The 20,308-nt window shown below is 41.2% G+C and overlaps 1 protein-coding gene across 1 annotated transcript; it reads left to right on the top strand.

Moving 5' to 3' along the window:
* The first annotated feature begins 17,718 nt into the window (after window positions 1–17,718).
* LOC308394281 (dynein light chain Tctex-type 1-like) lies at window positions 17,719–20,219 on the top strand. Its single transcript, XM_080878536.1, has 5 exons — window positions 17,719–17,885; window positions 18,226–18,267; window positions 18,829–18,952; window positions 19,559–19,636; window positions 19,718–20,219. The coding sequence occupies exons 1-5, from the start codon at window positions 17,847–17,849 to the stop codon at window positions 19,789–19,791; spliced, it is 357 nt and encodes a 118-aa protein (XP_080734662.1). The 5' UTR covers window positions 17,719–17,846; the 3' UTR covers window positions 19,792–20,219.
* The last annotated feature ends 89 nt before the right edge of the window (window positions 20,220–20,308 follow it).

The following is a 20,308-nucleotide window of genomic DNA, read 5'->3' on the forward strand; positions in this document are numbered from 1 at the left end:
CATGTTGTTATTACATGGCTCAACTGAGGTACACATTAGGATGACATCTGGGGCCAGAGCTGAAACTGTTCTGGGCCAGCACAGGGCCAGCAGTGTGTTTGCAACTGGTCTTGTGCTAGCCCATGTGTGGGCCACCTCTGGTAAACCAGATCTGGGCCACCAAATGGCCAACATTCTTTGCAGCATGTGGACCGTGTGTAGGCACATTGTGTGGCCCAGATTCGATCCATGCCAATTTTGCTATATGGGTAAAGATAGTCAACTTTATTTTTAGAAGATAAAGTTACTAAAAGATGATGTGACCATCAGAGTCAATAACATTATAGTTCATGCAGTATCAGTTCATCTTACCGCACCATCTCCCTAAAGAACTTCTGGGGGAAGATGAACTTCAAATTTCAGCTCCTTACTGCCATTAATTTATTAGGTTTGTGCATGCTTGAAAACGTCTTGAGCCAGCTTATTATAGGACAGGAATGAAAAATAATTGAAGAAGAGCGGTGGATAGTGTCTTTGGACTCAAGCAACCAGTAAACTTATTGAAAACAACCCCCCACCCCCCCAAACATTATCTATAAAAATACAAATACAGTATGTTTGCATGGTTAGTACTTTTAACTAACCTGCCCTTTGACTGGCACTTCAGCATTTAGGTGCATTTCTTTTCAAATCTCTTTTTGAGCGTCCATTACACCGGCCTACTGTCTCACATTGTGTGCAGAGAAGCAGGTAAAAAAACGAATGCCTTGCAGTGGCTAAGTGGGGATATACCATGCAGCCTATGAGTCAAGCAACTATTGTTTTTACTAATGAAAACAAAATAATCATATATCCATACATCAAAAATGTTAACCTGAGAGAGAACAACACATCTAAGCAGCTACAACAGGGGAATCTAAACTACATAGAAATCTCAGACAATATAAATACCACGAGAATGACTCATCTACACAAGTCAGAGCAGGTTATAGAATGTGACTGTTTTATATTGTTTGTATTATACATAGTTCAGTTGATAGTTGAATGCCTCTGCACCGTCTGAGAGACAAACCTGTCTGCCTCTCTGTCTGTCTCTGTGTGCAGGATGACCTATGTTAACCCAAGACAATGTAGAGTCACTCAACCTGTAAACAGGTGCACAATGGCACAAGAATATGTGAAATTCTAAATTAATCCATCAACAAGGTGCTCCTACAGTACTCATGATGATAACTTGACTGTGGTTGTTTCTTTGTTTTTCATTTATGGAGTTGCTGGTTTGCAGTTTGATCATTGATGTTTATCAGGTAAGGCTGTCTTGTTGCTGGATGTGTTTCTAGCCCATGTGATGGATAGATTCATTTGCAGTTAGTTATAACTTAGATTCTCTACCACACACTTGGTAGCAGCACAAGTTTGTGGGCATATGCCTGAATAGAGCCTATTGTTAGCTATGTGGCCTGTTTATACTTCTTGATGTCCAATGACTTGAAAACTAACCAGGGTTTTTGGTTAGGACACACATGTTTGGGTCCAGATTGAGGAGCGCCAATTATTGTAACTACTGTTAGTGTCTTTAGTCCATGTAGTTTGTAGCTTCATTAAGTGAAGTTTGAAGAAAGATTTATATACAGTCCTTGTGTTATTGTAACAGTGTTTCAAAGGGCTATTTCTGTGGTTGGGAAGTTGACAAACTGATAGAGTTTTGATAAAGTTTTCCAAAGATTGTAGAGATTAAAATCGCCTGAAACAACAGCAGCCTCTGAGTACTTGTTCTCATATCTACATATCATGTCATGGAGTTGTCTGAGGACATGGAGGTTGTACATTACCCTCAATACAATCCATTAGACTTATCTAGCTAAATAAGTAATAGCCACCAGAGTCTCCTAGTGTAGTTCCAGGAAAGAGTCGAGCACTATAAGATTAAAATATTCTTTGTGACCCTTTCTAGGTAATCGTATTAAGGTTTCTCTATCATACTTAACATGAGCCTCAACTGACAGCAATGGGTTTGCTGAGGTGTTTAGAACAAAATTATCATTACTATTGTAAATATTATAAGTACCTGAATTAATGTTCAAGGCCATCATTGTATTAGAAAATATATACAATCAATGTAGAATCTAAAGCAGGGGTGTCCAAACTTCAGCCCGCAGGCCCCCGCAGTTGGCCCGCTGGCCATTTTTAATTGGCCCGCAAGTAATTTTATAAATAGAATAGAATATGGCCCGCGCTTCAGCTTTTGCTTGACAATCTGGGATAGTGAAAAGCCCTAAATAAAAATCAGTCCATTCACTGTCTGAACACAGTTTTGTCATGTTACTTTTGCACTATTATGCACATGTTGTTATTACATGGCTCAACTGAGGTACACATTAGGATGACATCTGGGGCCAGAGCTGAAACTGTTCTGGGCCAGCAGTGTGTTTGCAACTGGTCTTAAACTGGCCCTAAAAGATGATGTGACCATCAGAGTCAATAACATTATAGTTCATGCAGTATCAGTTCATCTTACCGCACCATCTCCCTAAAGAACTTCTGGGGGAAGATGAACTTCAAATTTCAGCTCCTTACTGCCATTAATTTATTAAGTTTGTGCATGCTTGAAAACGTCTTGAGCCAGCTTATTATAGGACAGGAATGAAAAATAACTGAAGAAGAGCGGTGGATAGTGTCTTTGGACTCAAGCAACAAGTAAACTTATTGAAAACAACCCCCCACCCCCCCAAACATTATCTATAAAAATACAAATACAGTATGTTTGCATGGTTAGTACTTTTAACTAACCTGCCCTTTGACTGGCACTTCAGCATTTAGGTGCATTTCTTTTCAAATCTCTTTTTGAGCGTCCATTACACCGGCCTACTGTCTCACATTGTGTGCAGAGAAGCAGGTAAAAAAACGAATGCCTTGCAGTGGCTAAGTGGGGATATACCATGCAGCCTATGAGTCAAGCAACTATTGTTTTTACTAATGAAAACAAAATAATCATATATCCATACATCAAAAATGTTAACCTGAGAGAGAACAACACATCTAAGCAGCTACAACAGGGGAATCTAAACTACATAGAAATCTCAGACAATATAAATACCACGAGAATGACTCTACACAACTTCTGTGTAGAAACAAGTCAGAGCAGGTTATAGAATGTGACTGTTTTATATTGTTTGTATTATACATAGTTCAGTTGATAGTTGAATGCCTCTGCACCGTCTGAGAGACACACCTGTCTGCTCCTTCTGACATCTGTGTGCAGGATGACCTATGTTAACCCAAGACAATGTAGAGTCACTCAACCTGTAAACAGGTGCACAATGGCACAAGAATATGTGAAATTCTAAATTAATCCATCAACAACGTGCTCCTACAGTACTCATGATGATAACTTAGAATGAAAACAACAGAATTTGAGAGAAAACAACAGAATTAGAATGAAAACAACAGAATTTGAGAGAAAACAACAGAATTAGAATGAAAACAACAGAATTAGAATGTAAAGAACTGAATTAGAATGAAAAGAATAGAATTAGAATGAAAAGAACAACATTTGAATGAAAACAACAGAATTAGAATGACAAGAATGGAATTTGAATGAAAACACCGGAAGTTGAAAGAAAACAACCAAATTTGAAGGAAAACAACGGAAGTTGAAAGAGAACAACAGAATTTGAATGAAAAGAATGGAATTTGAATGAAAACACCGGAAGTTGAAAGAAAACATAAAATTTGACTGAAAACAACAGAATTAGAATGACAAGAATGGAATTTGAATGAAAACACCGGAAGTTGAAAGAAAACAACAAAATTAGAATGAAAACAACAGAATTTGAAAGAAAACAACAGAATTAGAATGACAAGAACAGAATTAGAATGACAAGAATGGAATTTGAATGAAAACACCGGAAGTTGAAAGAAAACAACAAAATTAGAATGAAAACAACAGAATTTGAATGAAAACAACAGAATTAGAATGACAAGAACTCATTTATGGAGTTGACAGTTGGATATTAATTAATTAATTTCATGATGAGGGTATTGGGTGTATTGCACTTCTTAGTTTTAACACCCTGAGCTAAAGGATCTGTATTATAACTTATGCGCCTGCTATTTCATGAAAGAGCTAAGGGTGGTACCAATCCCCACAAATGCCAATATGAACTGCCAACAGTCCAGCATCACCTACAGAAAACATCTGGCTCATTATATAAGCGCAAAAAAAAAGAGGACATGAACTGCATGGATTAAAATTCTGTCTAAATGGGAAAACATGCTCCTTTCTAATCTCTCATCTCTCCCATGATGTCTCCATGGTGGGATAATTAACAAATCAGCATTAAACCAATATATAGGTGAGATTGTGTTAAGTAACGCTTCATTAACAAAAACAACAACATAACCCTTTTGTTTTGGTACAGCTGCTGGCTGTTGCTATGCTGACTCGTAAATCTGAAGATAGTCTGGTAAATTTGGGAAAACAAAAATGGCTTGCTCTTGTACATAATCGGGATTACACTAAAGAGAAATGAATTGCCAGGGTAAGTCGCTGTTTCCTTATTTATTTTAAATTGATACACTAACTTTGACATGGGGGCAGCACAGCGGTGCATCGTAAGCACTGTTGCCTCACAGGAAGGATTTCAGTTTGATTCTACCAGCTGGAACCTTCTCTGTAATGTTTGTGTGACGCCCACAAGTGTATGGTCACAATTTTAATTTTTTGTGAATTGTTTTGATGTAAAAGACCTGATTTTATGTTGGTATTGCACTTTTCATTTAGAGTTATGGACAATGTAATTGCGTGGCATTACCACAAGGGAGAGATAGTGGTGAGTGCGATAGGCCGTTGTAACGCTTCTCTGACTAATACGGCGGGGTCCCTGTCGGCTCGTGGCCGAAAAATAGCTTTACTTTGTTGTGTGGGTCAACTTTGCTTGCGAGAGACAGAGAGAGGCGTTGAAAGACTGCTCCAACGGAACTTATTGTTTTCGGAGGAAAACACGAACACAGTGTACAGTCGAGTCTTAATAGCTTACTTACAACTGGGCTCGTCAGGTACTCTTCTTGGCTGAAGTGGTTATTATTATATTTACATGCTTCCAGCTCCCGTTTTTCCTCGATGACAACTCGTACCTTTCCACTCCCCTTTTTCTCCCTCCTCGCTCACAGACACATAACGTGTATGGCAGTCCATTCTCCCTGCAACACGGACTACACTGCCCATGATGCTACATTCTTTAGAGCTATGCTTGTAGCATTCTGCCTGTTAGCTTAGCACAACAACAACAACGAAAAGGCGCTCTCTCACCCAGGAAACTCACAGTCACCGAGAGAGAGAGAGCGTCGCCCTGTAACTATGGCAACCGTAACACTTCCGCCTGGAACAACAGAACGTAGCTGTCAAACAAAACCCAAACAGTCCTGACCCGCGACAAAATGAAACAGGAAAGTATCGCAGTGTAATCCATTTATTTCAACAAACTAACTGTATTCTGAATACCACCTTTTTAAACCGTAACTGTAACGGAATACAGTTACTCATATTTTGTATTTTAAATACGTAACAGCGGTACATGTATTCCGTCACTCCCCAACACTGGTTAAATGTCATCATAACAGCTTTGACTGGCAGCTGCAGTCACGGAGAAACTTGCGTATCTCTGTTCAGGAATAGCAGATAGAGTGTAGGCTCTGAGAGGAGGGCCAGCGTTTACACTACGAAAACACGACCGAGTGTTTTAACCTGACAGCCTGAGGTGTTCTTCAGTAAACTGGACTACCCGACAGAAGGACCCAAGGCCCCGCTGCACTTTTTCGGTAAGTTAAACGTGTTTGTAAGCTAATCCGTAACTAAAATTCAAATTCAAATTCAAATTTTATTTGTCACGTGCACAGTCATACACAGTACGATATGCAGTGAAATGCTTAGACAACTGCTCGTGACCTAAAGAAAAAAAAAAGGAAAAGGCTATGAATAAGATAGGAAATAAATATGAAAAATTAAAAAGGGTAAATTTAACTAGGAAGGAATAAAATATAAAAAAAAATTAAGGTTAAAAATGAAATAACTGTACAACACAAATTAGAATGAAGGGTAAATTTAACTGGGAAAGAATAAGATAAAATATATAAGTTAAAGTTGAAAATAAAATAACTGTACAACAAAATACACAATACACAGTGTAGAAATATATAAGAATGTATGAAGAAATATAAATAAATAAATATATATATACACAATACCAGCAGCTGTACAAGTATTAACTGGAAATGAAGAATATAGTGACCAGTGTTGTGCAATCCACATTATGTCTTGTGCAGTGCAAATATGCTTAAAGTGATTTAAGTGATGAAGTGAAAACAATGTCCAGAAAGTCCAGTGTGTGTGTAAGAACTATATGTGTGGGTCAGTACTGTGTGGTGGTGTGATTGAGAGACCGTATCGCCTGCGGGAAGAAGCTCCTCCTCAGTCTCTCTGTGTTGGTCTTCAGGGAGCGGAATCGCTTTCCTGACCTCAACAGAGAGAACAGTCTGTTGTTGGGATGGCTGAGGTCCTTCACCATCTTCCTGGCCTTGGTCCAGCACCGCCTGCTGTAGATTGAGTGCAGGTCAGGGAGCTCGGAGCGGATGGTGCGCTCAGCTGACCGCACAACCCTCTGTAGAGCTTGTCTGTCCTGCATGGTGCTGTTCCCGAACCAGGTTAAGATGTTTCCCGTCAGGATGCTCTCTATGGTGCACGAGTAAAAGTTCCTGAGCACCTTGGAGGGCAGTTGGAAGTCTCTCAAGCGTCTGAGGTGGTAGAGACGCTGACGGGCCTTTTTCACCACGGTGTTGATGTGACAGGACCATGACAGGTCCTGCGTGATGTGAACTCCGAGGTATTTGAAGCTGTCCACTCTCTCCACTGGGCACTCGTTGATGACAGGGGTCTGGTAGTTCCTCTCCTGCTTAGTGCTGAAGTCCACTATCAGCTCCTTTGTCTTACTGACGTTTAGAAGGAGGTTGTTCCTCTGGCACCAGTTCTCCAGATTCCTAATCTCCTTCAGGTAGGCCGTCTCGTTGTTATCAGAGATCAGGCCCACCACGACGGTGTCGTCAGCAAACTTGATGATGGTGGTGGAGCTGGTAGTGGCCACACAGTCATATGTGTACAGAGAGTACAGCAGGGGGCTCAGAACACACCCCTGGGGGGATCCAGTGCTGAGAGTGGTGGAGGCTGAGACATGTCCGCCCATCCTTACTGCCTGTGGTCTGCCAGTTAGGAAGTTGGAGATCCACTGACACATAGATGAGCTGAGTCCCAGATGCTCCAGCTTGGTGGTGAGTGTGGAGGGAATTATGGTGTTAAATGCAGAGCTGTAGTCTATGAAGAGCATTTTAACATAATTCCCCCTTCTAGTGTCCAAGTGAGTGAGTGATGTGTGGAGGAGATGAGAGATGGCATCGTCTGTGGAGCGATTTGGACGGTAAGCGAACTGTAGTGGGTCCAGTGTGTCTGGTAGTGAAGAAATGATGAAGTCTCTGACCAGGCGTTCAAAACACTTCATCACTACTGAGGTGAGGGCTACAGGGCGATAGATAAGAGAAGCAGGGTGGGGTTTCTTCGGGACAGGAACAATGATGGACTCTTTGAAGCATGTGGGGATCACCAACTGAGATAAAGAGATGTTGAATATCTCAGTGAACACAGGAGCTAGCTGGTATGCGCAGTCTCTTAGGATGCGACCTGGGATGCCGTCTGGTCCTGCTGCTTTCCTGGTGTTCACTCTCTTGAAGGCTCTCCTTACTTCATGCTCGGAGATGACGAGCACGTTTCCGGTGCTGGCAGTATCTTCCTGTCTGCAGCCGTTAGCGCCGCTAGCACTAGCATCGTTGGAGTCCTTAGCTGCAGCCTCGAAGCGAGCATAGAAAGTGTTCAGCTCGTCTGCCAGAGTCACGGCCGCATTTGTCATACCGGTTGTTGGTGCTTTATAGTCCGTTATTGTCGTTAGTCCCCGCCACAGGCTCCTAGAGTCACTCTGTTGGAGTTGTGACTCTAGTTTCCTCCCATAGCGCTGCTTCGCCTCTTTCACCGCCCTCCGCACGTTATATGATGCGGCTTTGTACGGGTCCATGTCCCCTGTCGTGAGTCCCGTGTTGTAGGCAGCGGTGCGGGATCTCAGAGCGTCGCGGATGGTTTTATCCACCCACGGCTTCTGGTTGGGAAACGTTGTGATAGTCTTTGTCTCCACGGTATCATCCGCTAGTTTCCCGATGAATCCCACAACCGCTTCCGTAAACACGTTGACATCATCATCGGAGCTGTTTCTGAACATGCCCCAGTCTGCGTCATCGAGTGTGTCCTGTAACGCGGCCACCGATTGATCCGTCCAGCGCGCGACCTTCCTCTGAACCGGAACTTCCTGTTTCAGCCTTTGTTTGTATTATGGCATGAGGAAGATGGCGGCGTGATCGGATTTGCCAAACTGAGGGTGAGATTGTGCCTTGTAGCCATCCTTGACCGTAGTGTAGCAGTGGTCCAGTGTCCTTTCACCTCTGGTGGGGCAGGTGATGTGTTGATTCGTTCAGTGAGAGACTGAGATTACCGAAAAGCACCACTGAACGACACAGGAAATCATTCCTGCCTGTGGCCATCTCCCTGTACAACGCATCCACTTAACACACTGTTTGCTGCTACAACTACACGTTTCTTTTCCAAATATTTATTTATAAGTGACTTATGTATGTATGTATGTATATATATGTATATATTGTACTATTCTTAGTTAGCGTATTGTCTGTCTTGTCTTAATGTTGGTTTAAAATGGAGCACTGTAACAAAAAATAATTTCCCCCAGGGATCAATAAAGTATTCTGATTCTGATTCTGATTCTGATTCTGATAAAAGTTCGGCGCTGCGCGTTTGAGGTTGGCGCTATTAAAGTCCCCCGTCCCAATAAGCGCAGCGTCCCGGTGTTATGTCTGGTGCTGTGTGAGTGCCTCATGCAGCTCGCATAAGGCGGTGACCGTGTCCGCTTGTGGTGGAATATAAACGGCACTTACAATGACCGATGTAAATTCCCGAGGTAGATAAAAAGGACGACACATGATGGACAGTAGTTCCAGATTTGGTGTGCAGGAGCGTGTGAGAGGAACAACGTTCGCACTGTTGCACCAATTGTTGTTCACCATTAAACACACACCGCCTCCCCTTGACTTCCCCAAGTCCCGTGTCCTGTCCATGCGGTGAACCGAGAAGAACTCGGCCGGCTGGATGGCGTGGTCCGGCACCGCTGGGTTCAGCCATGTCTCGGTGAAGCAGAGGAGATTGCAGTCCCGAATGTCTCTCTGGAACTTTATCCTGGCCCTGAGGTCATCAAGCTTGTTCTCCAGTGACTGGACGTTGGCGAGCAGGATGCTAGGCAGAGGTGTGCGGTGTGCACAAGCTCTCAGCCTGTTCCTGACGCCGGCTCGCTTACCTCTAGGCCGCCGCCACTTCCTACCTACCGTCCTTAGCTCGGTCCTGAGACCTAGCTAGCTAAGATGAGGACTCGGCTGTCAGGGTTCGTTTAGCTAAAAGGTGCAGGTGAATGAATTTACTAAAGAAATCAAGAGAAACGCTCCAGGCGACTCAGTCACTAATTACTGTTACTGTACTTTTATTACAAGTATTATACTGTAAAAGCAACAGGATGCACTCTGCTTCAGCTCCTGTGCAGAGCTGATTATTAAATATGTGCAAACAACAGCATGTTTTCAGTCTCTTGCCACATCTATAAGGACAGTAACTTTAAAAAAAAAAAAAAAAGCTTGTACCTTGTAGCTCCTCATTAATCAGGAACTATGGATTAAAGTACTGTAGTGTACTGTAATACTGAAAAAAATGTAAGAGAAGAACTTCAGATCCTGAGTGTGTGAGGACAAAAGAATCAGCTTTATTTCAATTTTGAGGGATAAAATTTATATTTGAGTTTGATGGTTCTGTTCTCTTTGTGATTACAAGAGCTGCCCTCAGATTCAGACCTCAGCACCACCCAGTGACAGCAGACAGATCATCCAACATGTTCACATGTTAACTGCAAAATGAACTGATGAAAACAGTACAAAGGTTAAAGTACCACATGTGCTGCAGTGAAAGCTGCAGCTGTTTTATTGATAAAGTTAAACACACACACACAAAAAAAGGATTAATCACACCTGTAACTGTGTCACTGTATATCAGCATTAACAGGACCTTAGTTTGGTGTTTCACAAACCTGCTGATCTTAGACCTGCACAGCTTCCGTTTTAAACACTTGATGTACTCAGCTGCATGAAGAGCACGTTTGAGTTTCTCTGACACAATTAAATAAAACCTGATGAAAGTCAAAGGTCGTTACTTGTATGTTGAACTACAAACTTGTCATCTGGAATTCTTTCACAGTTTTTTGCACATAGTGGGTTATTTATCATAAAGTGATGCAGAGTTATTCATACCAGAGTAACCAGAGAGGATCATATATTTTTAAATATATAACTTTCTACAGGACTAAATATAATATCTTTATGTAAAAGTCCGGAGCCTCTGGGGAGTATCCGAGTATTTATAACATTACACAAAGCAAAGGTCTCCATCACAGTGTTCATGAAATGCTGGGTTTATCCATCTTCTGGGGCGGGCCTACGGAGGAGCTCTGAAGATTTCCCTGTGAGGGAGCTGCTGGTGAAGATCATGAGTCCTGCTTGATCAGTGCGATGAGCTTCAGTGTTCCTGGTGTTTCTTAAATGAAGTCTCTTTCAGTGGGTCAACAGAACTTCTGGCACAGGACAGCTGTAATGAAAAAAAGGGAAGTTTCTCCAAACCTCTGGACTCAGAAACCCAGCTTAGTCCTGATGGTCTCCCTCACTAGTTTCTCTCCAGGGTGAATGTAGCTGTTATACATAATATGGACTCTATTATTAAATGAAAACAACACATTAGACTACACTAATGAAACGTTCTGCTGCTGTTTTTAAAGTTTCCATGTTACCAGGCTGTAGACTAGAGATTTAAACAGTTTTAGATCCATTACACTCACAGTCTTAAATGTCAAAATCTCAAAGGACAGCGTTACATTTTTGGTATTAACAGTAACTCTGGGCCTCTGTGGGATGTGCAGATGATCTCATCGCTGTCTAAAAATGGATAAAAAAAAAGAAGAAGTGCTGAATCCTTCAATAACACAGAGTATTAGAGTAACAGGTATGTAGCATCGCTAACTAGCTAGCAAGAAGCCTCCAACACAGTGCGTATGCTAGCGGCTAATGTAGCAAACGAATTAACAACAGAGCGATTTATAAGATGATAAGCTGTGTGTCTTTTTTTATAACAGTGACATGGTTGTATTTACCTTAATTAAACGAGTCGTCAGTCGCGGTAAACCAGCAAAAAACTCGAACCACAGGTGCTACGTAAAAAGTGTAGGGGGGCGTGTTTGCGGTCATGTCCAGTGGGTGTGTGGGCGGGAGTGTTACACAGTCGCTCCACCTCAAGTCACTACTGCGCAGACTCTGGCTCCAAATTTGCAAGATGGCAGCCTCCACAAGCGGGATATTTTGGCTTCATTTTTGCACAATGGTAGGAGGCGGTGTCGCGTTGTCCATCTTTTATACAGTCATTGGTTGGGACTAACGCGTTATTAAGTAACGCGTTATAGTAACTACGTTATTATTGTGGTAACGTGCATGGTAACTAGTTATTATGCCAAAACCGGGAACGCGTTACTCATTACTGGGATTTAGATAGGCTCGTTATTCGTTACTTCGTGTGGTGGCTATCGCGGAGCTTCCACAGATTCAATAACATTAGCAAGTGGTGGAGGCCAGCAGGTGGATGAAGGAAAAGGAAGGCAAGAGGAGAGACCCTCAGGTGAACTGAACTTCAGGTAAGAAGTTATAACCTGCAGTCCATCTGGGTTAGATATGAACCAAGTTTAGGTGGAGTTTATTTTCGTTATGCTGACTTTTTCGTACTGCGTGCTAGCTAGCATGACTGAGTTTCTATACAACTGAGTGGGTGCTATGTTACTGATGTTGAACTTTATTTTGTTCATAAGGTTAATTATTAGAGTTGCCAACCGTCCCGTAAAAAACAGAATCGTCTGGTACTCAGAGAAAATATTACAGGTTTCGTATTGAGGTGAAAAGGAACACAGTTTGTCCCGGACTTCAACTACAATGAAAAAGACACAAAGCTGGAGTTATTCTGTGTTTACGCTGCACAGCTGCCTCTTCTTCTCTCATCCTCTCACCCTCCCTCTCCTGTTTCTACTTCAATCATGAAACTGATCAATGATCAGCTGATCGGCTTTTCTCTCTTGTTTGTTTATCGCCCACTTTGCGCCAGAAAGAGGAAACCAGCGGATGTCGCGGTAAACAACAGCAGCACGTTTAAGCTTGATCAGCTGTTGTTAGAATTTATTTAATATTAATTTCTAGTATCAGCTGATGTTTGCTGGAGCCACAGCTGTAAACCTGCTGGTCATGATATCGGTTTGGTTATGTGATGAGAGGGAAACATGAAGATGAAACCAGGAAATGTCCTTACTGAATCATCAGAGCTGTGATAGAGAAACAGGTTTACCTTTTAGTTAACATGAATGAGTTGAAGGGAAGTTATGAACTGTTTCTGAGAGACAAATAACCCCAGGATCCTTTTCTAAGTAGCTGACAGCTGGTAACTGTGCAGGGGCAGGTCTAGCAAAGTGTTGCCAGGGGTCCATGTAGGGCATTAAAAGGGAAAGGGGGGCACAAGGAAATACTTTCTTATTCTCATTTAAAATGTCTCACTTTTAAAAAAATAATTATCTGAGTCTTGCAACAAACAACTGATAGATTGATACATATATACCATCAGAACAGTGAACATCACTGTCACAACAGTGTTTATTTTCATTCAAAGGCTTTATGATTTTTGCTATAATGGTGGGCCCGGGACGATTTTTTTGTCCCAGTCCAGCCCTGTATGAAGCTCATCTTCAGTCTGGTGTTACCTACATCTTCCTATTCAGAAGGCAGAATTTCCGAGTTCTGAGTACAATCGAAAGCACCACGACTGCAGTTTTTGTGTTGGATGTAAAAAGCAGGCTAGGATAAAATCAGGTGTGGCAATCTTGCTGGGTATCCAGTTACGGAAGCAACACATTAACAAGAGAATTCTGAGTAAAACCAAAGTTACTTTCTGTTACGTGTCTGCAGGCTGCATGTTTTCTTTCCCTCCCCTTTTGTTTGCCATTCCCTTAGGTCGCAGACTGCAGGCTGATGTCAATCTGGGGACGTCCAATTAATTAGAGGAGGGAGGCCCTAATTGGACAAACCAGGAGTGAAGCCCTTGATAAGGAGACTCACCTGTGGCTGGGCGCGGCTCTCTTCCCTCCTTGAATTGTTTGACACATGTGTGACGTTTCCCTGCTGTCTTTCTTTTGTTTGATGATTGTGGTGGGAGTAAAGTGGACTAGGTAAGTTTGGGGACCCCATACACTTACTCACGTAGAGTCTTTGTGTTAGAAACACTAGGTAAGTAGGTTGGTGCCACCCATGTAATTTTGAGCTTGTTTTAAGTTGAGGTTTAGGGTCTTTCTCTCCTGTTTGTTGCTTTTCTAGGATAGTAGCTCAGCTCAGCTAAGTTTTGGTTTTGTCTTTTTGGTGTTTTTTTTTTTTTTTTTGGCACAACCTAACTGTCCCTTTTTCCCCCACATTTGTTGTTTGAGTCTGGGTTGTTTATTTTGTGAGAGCGCCGCCATTAAACCTTTTTTCATAACACCTGTACTGAGTTTCCGGAGTTGTTGTGTTATCCCCTCCTGCCCTCGGGGAGACGTAACACTTTCCCTAGTAACTAGTTACTCTGAAAGTAACGAGTAACTTGAAGTAACTGAGTTACTTTTGATAGAAGTAACTAGTAATGTAACTAAGTTACTAATTTAAAGTAACTTACCCAACACTGGTTTTCACCGATTGAGAGAAAGCTAACTATACCGCTATTTGTAATGGCAGCCGCCATTTCACTTGTAGTCGTTGGAGATGCTAGTTCTCTACATTGGAGAACTGGCTGAAAATGTGTGGTCAATGCTTACATATGAAACAAGAATTACATGTTATCTTCTCTTCCTATGTACAAGAATAACTGGCTATAACTGGTATAGGTCCTCCCACATTCCAAAGACATGCATTTAGTCATGATAGGTTAATTGGAAACTCTAAAATTGCCCATTGGTGTGAATGTGAGTGCAAATGGTTGTCTGTGTCTATATCCTAACCCTGTGACGGATAGGTAACCTGTCCACGGTGTACCCTGCCTCTCACCCTAAGACAGCTGGGATAGGCTCGCAACATTGAAAAGGATGGATCGAGATTTTATATTTTAGCACTGCTTACTCTATGCAGGGGTGTCGAACTCCAGGCCTCAAGGGCTGGTGTCCTGCAGGTTCTCACCCTTGGTCAACACACCTGAATCAAATGATTAGTTCATTACCAAGCTTCTGGAGAACTTCAAGACATGTTAGCTGTGTCCCAATTCAGCGACCGCACGCTTCGTAGTACACATTTGTAGACCGATTACGTCACAGTGACGTAATCGGGTGTCTCTATTCGAAGTATACGGTGGCCCCTAGAGACGAAGCGCGTACAAACTCCCAAACACTTGCAAACTCCCAAACACTTGCAAACTCCCAAACACTTGCAAACTCCCAAACACTTGCAACCCCAAAACACAACGTGCTCCAGGACGCTAGGGGCAGTGTTGAGCTTTTGTTACCTAGTAACTACACAAGCCAGGAAGTACCAATGACCGGATTTGGGCTGTATCCCAATTCATGGTCTGCAGCCTTAAAGGCCGCATTTTAAGGCCGATTACGTCACACACTTGACACATGAAAATACAACATTGTGGTATTAATGCGCAGTTGTTTAGAAACCGTTATGCTGTCTTGGCGAACTATATTTGTAACTTACAAAATGTAGTCACCGTAACATAAAAATCTGCTTGACATTTTAACTTCCAAAGAACCTCGGTTTAACTTGATGTTGCAAATTCCATAAAAACCTCACAATTAATGAACAATTCTAGGATGTAGTGAAAGTAAAAAAGTAAATGGCCAAACATAACAGTAAAATGATTTCACGTTTTTGAAAGATTTAAAACATTAAAAATTATAACTGGAACTTAATAAAATGGAAATGGACCAATTTTTTTTTAACATCATTTGGTTGTGCCTGCATGTCATTGTGTGTGTGTGTTTTTTTTTTTTTTTTTTAATATAATTTAACATAACTTACACAACGGTAGGTTACAGATATTCTTTGCATCATAGGATAATTTACATACAGAGGAGAGGACCAACAGATTTGATTATAACATGTAGCTTTTATGAGCACACTCACATCTCATATGAATTTTACAATTAACCAGGCCCATCCAGATTTTCCCATGCTGACCCATTACCACATTCTGCCACTGTCACTGCAGTACAGGTCAAAATGGTACAGATTTGTACTTTATTTCAAATTGAACCTTTAAAGGGGCATTTCTGGACTTTTAAAGATCAGTATTATACTTTTAAGGGAACATTTTAAAAAAATGTACCTATAGGTACAAAAATGTTCTTCTCTCGTACCTCTATTTCTGAGAGTGCAGCGACACAACGAAGGCTGTCCCAATTCAAAGGCAGCTCGAAATGCGGCCCTCAAATGCGCCCTTAATTTCCCTGAATTTTAAGGGTGGGTCGGTGTAGACTTTATGGCCCAACATATCCCAGATTTCATAGCGCGGCGGTGGTGTGGATAATTTCGCCGAAAAAAACGGCGGAAGAGTAAACTTTCATAAGTAAGTACTGAATATTATGTCACTTATTTATGCGCAAATGTTTTTATAATGAAGAACATTAAAACATTACTGTTGGCCACATGTCGGGAAAGTTATGTGACATTATCGATGTTTGTACTAACTTGGTTTTAAAGCCTTTACTTCAAAATATACGCCGTTCAATAGTTGACTTTAATCTTACAGAGAATGTGATGATTTTATGGATAATTAAAGTCAGTCATATATCCACAAACACAACAAGCTGAAAGTCAGTGATGCTGCTCGGTTTGCAGTCCTGAATATCACGGCACAAGCAGGATCCACTGCACAGTTAATGTTAGCTATGTTTTATTGCTGCCTCTGTTCGGTGGTGTCGAGCCAAACGGACTTTGACGTGTGTTTGAACGAGCTGACGGTTCACTCGTTAAGCTGAAAGAAAGATGCTTTAATCACAGGAGTCACACTTGTGTCCACTGTGTCATCTGGGAACTCTTCTTGTTTCGTAATAACACAATCCTCCTTCTTTTGTGCTGTTTTGTAGCAGTGTATACACCCGAGACTGTCACCTGCACTCTCTCTCTGTTTCTTTCTCTCTGATTGTGTAACAAAAGTATGAACATTCATTTATAAGTTACACTTGTGTTTGAATCCTGCAGCTTATCACACATTTGATTTCCATGTGTGACAACTGCAAGTGTCCAGAGTGAGGACAGACTGAGGGACCTACTGCTGCACATCATCTGTGAGGCTTTGCACCCCTGATGATCCACCAGGACAAACTCAGCAGTGTGTGAGGAAGAGGAGGAGGAAGAGTCAGCCGCAGCTGACAGATGGAGAGAATAGACAGACTGTTCCCTGTTTGTGAAGGACTGCTAGAAAAGTTTAATATAACTAATTGTCTGTCCTGAATCAGTCTTATTAGGTAATGTTCAAATAATTTTATCATTGCAGTGTTTTCAGTGTGGGAGAAAGTACTCAGGACCTTCAAGTTACACACTATGAAAGGCAGCAACAAGTGTAATATTCAGAAACCTAAAGTATGTATCAGCAGCAGAATGGACCTAAAAATAAATGTTTGTTTCAGTTCTGAAGCTTTGAGTATTTTGAATTAGTAGTACTGCTGTGTTTGTTGCATCATATTGTTGTAATTGTTTATATGCTTTATATATTCTGAGGTAAGTTGATCTATAGTGTTACATCATATTCTATAAGGATGTTATGTGTTTGTAGACTTTCTGCCCAGTTTGAACCATTTAGCAGAAGTCAGCCTGTTTAAGGCTCTGATATCTATTCTGTATGACTTAAAGCAGTTATGACATGGTCTGATTTTCTCACCCATTAAAGGAATATTTCATATATCAGTCTACTCTTCATTTTATCAGAAACAGTTTTCACAGCTCGTAAATTTTCCTTTTACACATACGTGTAAGCATTGAGCCAAATCTTTACTGAAGCTCAGTATTTGACACAGAGTTCAAGCTTACTGCTGTAATAAATCATAATAATAATAATAATAATAATAATAATAATACATATAATATTGGCCATATTATATTTACATTACCAAAGTAAGATGACTAGTCTCATGAACAGTATTAGCTAATTGTTATTTACTAATTAATCTTAAAATGACTCTTCAGTAAAGAAATGAAGCCCAACAATCATGTTTTTACAGTCCCGTGGTCTCAGCCTCAGATACTCAACAAATAAAAGTGATCTCATAAAAAAAACAAAAAAACATTTCTGACAGAAATGTTCCTTCAATGCATTCACATTCTTCCAAATTCAATCTGCTGTACCTTGTCAAGCATGTACATTTTTAATTTAGGCAATCTGTATTTCTGTCTCAAGGCTGTATTTCACTGAGCCTCCATTAGGGGTCAGCGGTCAGCTAAGCACCGGTACTCCCTCCGGGTTCGGATCGCTCTTTTCGTGCGTCGTTGACTCCACTGACAGCTCCTCCGGAAGTCCCTAAGAGCTCCTGTCGCTTTATCTGTGAACAAAAGGTTTTTCTGGCTTTGTTTTTTCTTCTGTCAGTAAGAAAAAAAGTAGCCCTAGCCGGTGTCAGATGACAGGAGGAATGGAGGAATTTCATAACGGAAGCGAGGTTAGTCCTGATCCGAATTCACCGTTTTCACCAGTGACAGCAGAAATGAGCTAGCTAGCCACTCCCAGTGATAGCGGCGATTTTTTTTAATGCAAACGTCCTAAAATCAATAAATATAATTTATAATATTCAAAATAATCTGCTGTTGCTTTTACTGCTTAATGTGTTGTTAAAAATAAACGTTTACGTGCTCCAATAAGGTTAAATCTGTTGCTAAAAAGTGTTGCTAAAGTGATCCTATGGGTCACTTTAGCATTTTTCCATAAAGGTATGTTTATTTAACTAAAGTCCTGTCATGTTATCTTTATTATGACCTGATGATCTGCTTTCTCTATTTTAGGGCTCATTCAATGCAGAAGAAGCTGACACCATAGTCAAAGAAGTAAGGTTTACTTTTATATGCAGCGTTATAAATCCCTTTAATGTCTTAACCCATTTTGCGCCACAGTGTCGTCATGTTTTTCAGGTCTTTATTAAACAAACACTGATTTTGTTCTTTGGGGAGTAAAACAAAAGCACATTTAACATTTTCCCAAGTATTAAGTCATAAAAATAGAAGTTTCAACAGCAGGTTGTTATGGAGAGATGCTTCGATTGTGTAGTAAACGGTTTAGTTTGATTGACTAAAGATTAATAATTAAATCTAGCCATGTAAACAGCTCAAATACACTCCTATTTTTAAATGTAACTTTTACGCGTCATTCATTTTTGCACATAATTTAAAGCTTTTTGATTTGTGTTTCATTGCTAAGCTTGCGTAGTTTTTCTGTGCTCCTGGGAAAATTCAAGATAATAAAAAAGTATCTTTAAAACCTCAGAAAAACCTTCAGAAACAAGCTGCACTCACTGCCTCTTTGTCTCAGTCTCCTCGGGCGCCAGCAACACCGGCTGACTAACACATGACTCTGAGCGCTGTGATGCCGTTTCTCTGTGTTTGTGTCAGTGCATTGAGAACGTCGTGGGCGGCGGAGACTACAGCCAGAGTCAGGTGAACAAGTGGACGGCGAACATCGTGGAGCGCTGCCTCACGCAGCTCGTCAAACAGGGCAAGCCGTACAAGTACATCGGTGTGTATTTGTTACTGTTAGAGTTAACCTTTTCATGCTCTTATGTTTGCCCTCCTATGAATTGTCACTCAAAAACAAGAAAGTCCCAGGGGGCCCAGCCAATCTTAAATCTTCACTCTCATGTCAATCTCTAATCTCTTCTAAAAATAGAGGAGGGTAATGGATTCACTTGAAGATTTAACTCAAAAAACATAAAAATCTCAGACTGTTGGCTTTAAACTGTTAAAGTGTTGAGGCCAATGTGTGATCCAGCTGCCACTCAGATACAAACTTCATTGCTATATATATATATATATATATATATATATATATATATATATATATATATATATATATATATATATAAACTAATACGTTTATATAAATCAATTTCACAAATTTCTGCAATACCAGCCCACCAGGGGGCCCTGTACCACATGGAAACAGTTTTGTTTGTTTTGTTTTGTTTTTAACATAAAACAGTTACTGTAGAGGAAAAAAATCAGCTGATCCAGAGATGTTTTTAAAAAATCTTTTATGTGTTTGTCCTCGTGGGGTAAAATAATGAAACCAGATAACATAAAGAGACGCTTTAAAACTAATTCTTGTGACTTTGTTTGTGCACAGTGACGTGTGCTGTGATGCAGAAAACAGGTGCCGGCCTCCACACAGCCAACTCCTGCTACTGGGACACTGCCATGGACGGTATGTGTTGATTTTGGGGTGTTGTTCTCCTCCTCGATGTGCGACTATAGACGTTTTCTCATTGGTTTTTCGTGTCTGTAGGGAGCTGCACGGTGAGGTGGGAAAACCGCACCATGTACTGTGTGGTCAGCGTGTTCGCCGTGGCCACCGCATAGAAAAACGCACACACATTAATGAATCCACGAGGAGTGCAGTGTGCTCTTGTGACCAGCAGGAGGACACCAAGTGCCACAGAGCCTTCACCCGTACAGCTGTCTGTGCCTTCTGTCAGCTCCCTTAGACCAGTGAGCTCTGAGCAGCAGCTGCAGTGGCTCAAACAGCTGTATGGCTTCAGTTTCCAGCCTTCAGGTGCATGAAACGCCTTCATCGTAATGTATTTACTCCCCTCGCGCCACCGCCGTGCTTTCATAGCTTGATGTTCAGCTGCATTTATCCCAGACGCCTGACAGCTTGCTGTAAAACGACACGTTCAGTCAGGTCCTTCAGTGTTTTGTCTGTTTGTGAATCATGTAGATGAGAGAGAGAAAAGACACTTTTTGTACTCGAGCTACAGGATAATAAACACGAAGACATTTAAGAACGAGCAGCAGCTTCCCCTCGTCTTTCTTTACACTAATAAAAGCGTAATTCTGTTTTATTTTTTCTGCTTATTTATGATCCCATTGATTTTAT

This window comes from Rhamphochromis sp. 'chilingali', assembly GCF_963969265.1.
Source record: "Rhamphochromis sp. 'chilingali' genome assembly, chromosome: 3".
NCBI lineage: Eukaryota > Metazoa > Chordata > Actinopteri > Cichliformes > Cichlidae > Rhamphochromis > Rhamphochromis sp. 'chilingali'.

Coding starts and splice junctions, on each gene's coding strand:
- LOC308394281 (XM_080878536.1), top strand. CDS start 17,847: ATGACAGGAGGAATGGAGGAATTTCATAACGGAAGCGAG. Junction 17,886..18,225: donor AATTTCATAACGGAAGCGAG/GTTAGTCCTGAT, acceptor TCTCTATTTTAG/GGCTCATTCAATGCAGAAGA. Junction 18,953..19,558: donor CAAGCCGTACAAGTACATCG/GTGTGTATTTGT, acceptor GTTTGTGCACAG/TGACGTGTGCTGTGATGCAG.